Source organism: Buceros rhinoceros, unplaced genomic scaffold, assembly GCF_000710305.1.
Source record: "Buceros rhinoceros silvestris isolate BGI_N320 unplaced genomic scaffold, ASM71030v1 scaffold4355, whole genome shotgun sequence".
Classification (NCBI taxonomy): domain Eukaryota; kingdom Metazoa; phylum Chordata; class Aves; order Bucerotiformes; family Bucerotidae; genus Buceros; species Buceros rhinoceros.
The window spans coordinates 54703-58511 of NW_010414402.1; the positions used below are offsets into that span (position 1 = coordinate 54703).

The following is a 3809-nucleotide window of genomic DNA, read 5'->3' on the forward strand; positions in this document are numbered from 1 at the left end:
CCTAGTAATTCCCAGTGTGAATAAGCAATGCTTTTACATTTTGCAGTATAGGCTGCTACTGTACTTCTCAGGAACCATAGTATAAAAATCCGGTTGTTTCCTTGTTACTCCGAACACATTTGAGAAGGCCAGCTCTCAAGGAGAGCCTATGCTTACAACTGGATTTTATCCTGCAGGTGCTGTTGTGGTCAGCTAATAAGGTTTTTGAGGAACTGACAGACATTGAGAGGCAGTTCCACAAGGCTTTTTACACAGTGAGAGCATACCTGAACTGTGACCGGTACTCAGTAGGTCTCCTGGACATGACAAAGCAAAAGGTGAGTGTTCACATGTGTGTTGTGCATCTTTCTGCATTGTTGCTATCCAGGGAGGGGTGATTTGTGGTGATCAGTTTTACTGGAACAGCCAAAGTACGAGTTAGCTTTGAGATATTATTTCCGCTTTGATTGGCATTTTTAAAATTCCACTTTGCTAATGAAGAGGAATAAAGAAAAGAGAGGGAAAGGGAAGGGCTTTTCACTGGAATGGGACTGTCAAAGGAGCCAGAGGCTGGGAAGATAGGGAAGGGCAAATGTGTCTGGCTATGGCAATCCTGGTCAGACTGCAATGTAAGCACAGACTCACGAAGTCTGTAGATATCAGAAGTGTAGTGAGTTACCTGTGAGAACTCCCAGCAACAAATCAGCCACCTTGCTCAAGGACTCATCCATGTGCATGCTATCTAGACTAATATTTTTAGGTGAAATCTCGTCAATACAAGCTGAGAGAAGCTCAGCTGCTTCTGTAGCTCTGATTTGCACCGTTGGCAACCTTTATGTGGGGGTTACACAGCATCTTGTCATAGGAGCCCTCCTTTATTCCATGGTCAGGCTTACTGAGGCTACAATGAACTTTGATCTCCATCATGTTGCCAGAGCCCTTATAGCACACTGTCTTGTGGAGAGATGTATTAAAAGATCATTAGTGATATAAAGACATTTTGATCAGCATTATAACATAGCCTAAGAAAAACACTAAAAAATTCTTGCACTTTAGAAAGCTAACAAATAGTAGGTCAGCCCTGTGGTCACACTCTGGAACATAAGGAACACAGAAAGTACTGACATAGCTATTTGGTCTGTTAGCACAGACTGTGCTGTTCACTGAATGAAGCAGCATCCTGTGTATAGGTGCTATATGTAACTATATACAGCCATATGATGCACCTGACACTTCCTGATTTAGATACACCATTTTGCTGCCTAGTATTGAAGTAGCTGTGTTATTTCATGGCCTTGTTTACACTGTACCAAAACCAGCATGGTAGAGCAGAGGTTACTTTGAGGTTCAAGGCAGAATGCACATTTCTACTCTAAAAATTCTTCTTTCATTTTAAAACCAGGAATTTTTTGACCTGTGGCCAGTCCTGCTGGGAGAAGTTCCCCCCTACTCAGGACCTCGCACCCCGGATGGCAGGGTACATGAGAACCAGATTCCTTAAACTATCTCCTGTCTGGCTGGATTGCCTCACACTAATTTTAACACCATTTTCTTTTTTATTTGTAGGAAATAGTCTTTTACAAGGTCATTGATTATATATTACATGGAAAAGAAGACATTAAAGTCATCCCGTAAGTGCCCAGTTTCTGTATGCTAGTTACTGAAACAGTGTAGTAAACCCAAGGTTCCCCATGATTTAAAGACATTCATGAGGAGATAAGCAAAGGACCAATGGAAGACTGAGTAAAAGAGACAGAAAGTAAGTTGGTGCTTTGACTCACATTGCTGCAGGACAAAGATTTCCTCCAGAGCATTGGGATCCTGGCTTGCAAGCCAGGTTCCAAAAGCTGCTACAACCAGTGATTCTTTTTAGATGCAGAACTGAACTGCCTTGACTGCCTGCATTTTATCCGCTCTCCTTGACAGGCTTAGGCCTGGCATCACTCTTCCTTGGTGCCTCCCCTGTGTCAGTGGGTGAGCCCATCCAGATTTGCCCTTGCGTTGAGGCACCTCTATCCCAGCCCTGCCCCTCACCACTCTGCTACCCTCCCAACTTCTCATGGTCACTGCTGCTCCCCTGCCTCCAGCTTCCTTGCTTCTCTCTTAATAGTCTGGTCACTGACCCCATTTCAAGGCTACCTCTGGCCTTTCCTCCTCTCTTGACACCACACTGAGACTCTTTTTCTGAGAGCCACCCTCTCTTCTTGTTACTAAATTTTTCAGAGGAGCCTTGGGCATTTTGGACAAATCTGATTTAACAGTTTCACCGAGTTCTGCTCACACCACTTTTCGCTGATAGGTCTAAGTGCTGCAAGAAAGTCCCATTTTGCTTAGGTGCAGCACTGTCCGTAAGTTATGGATGGCAGCACTCTTAGCCAGGAGCTTTCTTTTATCTTTCTCTGGCTGAAGGTCTGAAACATTGTCCCCGCTGCCAGGAATGAATTTTTCTTAAGTCTCTGTAGACTATGACATTTTATGAGTTACTGTGTACTGAATCCTTGAAGGAGAAGTATTATGGGAAAAAATTTTGCTTGCATGCATGGGTGCTCTGAAAGTAACAGGAGTGCTTAGTAACTGAGGGTGAAACATATGAATTTGGATTGTGCAATCAGGTCCATTTTAGGATTTCCATCTTCGGAAAATGTATATCCTTAATTTCCCTTATGTGTTTTTCTTTCATTCAGAAATCCTACCACAGATCACTGGGCACTAGTTACTGGACTGCCAACCTATGTGGCTGAAAGTGGATTTGTAAGTACCTAGCTCAGGCTTCATCAAGGCTTTCTGAGACGAACTCATACTGATGTTGCTTTCTCTTAATTCAGTTATTTTGGTATTTAAACTTCTCAATGACTATATTGTAAAACTTTTTATTTTGTGTAATCCCCTAGATTTGCAACATTATGAATGCTGCTGCAGATGAGATGTTTAACTTTCAGGTACTGTCAAAAATTCAGTCCATCAAGGATTCTACTTTGTTTGCAGAAATTTAATTTAGAGTCAGTATTAGGCATATGAATATTTCCTTAGCCTCTGGTCTTGATGTTAAATGGGAGTGCTGATGTATTTAGAAAACACATTAACTACATGGTCTCTTTCTGCTTGCTATTGCTTCAAGGAAGGTCCTCTAGATGAGTCAGGATGGACGATCAAAAATGTTCTTTCCATGCCGATAGTCAACAAAAAGGAAGAAATTGTTGGCGTTGTCACGTTTTATAACAGAAAAGATGGGAAACCGTTTGATGAGCAGGACGAGACCCTCATGGAGGTACAGTTCCTTGCTGTAGCTGGAAGTAGTGCATATGACTGAGAGAGGTCACTATAGCTCATTGTTACCTGCAAAGCATCTCCCAGTGTTTTGCAGCTAAGTAAGTTTCTTTGTTGCCTTTAGAAGTATGATGGATCATTTTGAACATTTTGAAAGCAACTATATGAAATACTGGGGCTTTTCTGGGTTTCTGGGAACCCAGCTGCACTCACGGAATTTTGTTTCAACATTCTTGGATAAGACACTTAGCCATGAGCAGCTACACTGTACTAACAAGACTATTCTGACTTGAGTTCAAATACATGACTAGACCACACTGGCTGGGCAACTTCCTCAAGAAATTACAAAGAAATTGTCTGTGTAGCTAAGATACGAAGGGTGACCAGCTATTGAATGTAAGAACAGCAGCTGTAAATGAAGATCTTGCTGCTTAGAAATGCTCCTATGCTAGCTGCAATCCAATATAGCTGTTCAGCTCTTGGCATCTATTATCAATCAGAACATTTCGTGAAACAGACTTTTCTTATCAAACAAAAAGACTGACATCCTCCGCACCCACTCG

The 3809-nt window shown here is 42.1% G+C and overlaps 1 protein-coding gene across 1 annotated transcript in view; it reads left to right on the forward strand.

Moving 5' to 3' along the window:
• PDE6B (phosphodiesterase 6B, cGMP-specific, rod, beta) overlaps positions 1–3809 on the forward strand; it is a 21183-nt gene that overhangs the window by 5277 nt on the left and 12097 nt on the right. Inside the window, exons 4-9 of the mRNA XM_010137072.1 lie at positions 177–317; positions 1382–1456; positions 1546–1610; positions 2664–2730; positions 2871–2918; positions 3098–3247. Coding sequence (XP_010135374.1) covers positions 177–317; positions 1382–1456; positions 1546–1610; positions 2664–2730; positions 2871–2918; positions 3098–3247 — 546 coding nt within the window. The remainder of the gene's footprint in view (positions 1–176; positions 318–1381; positions 1457–1545; positions 1611–2663; positions 2731–2870; positions 2919–3097; positions 3248–3809) is intronic.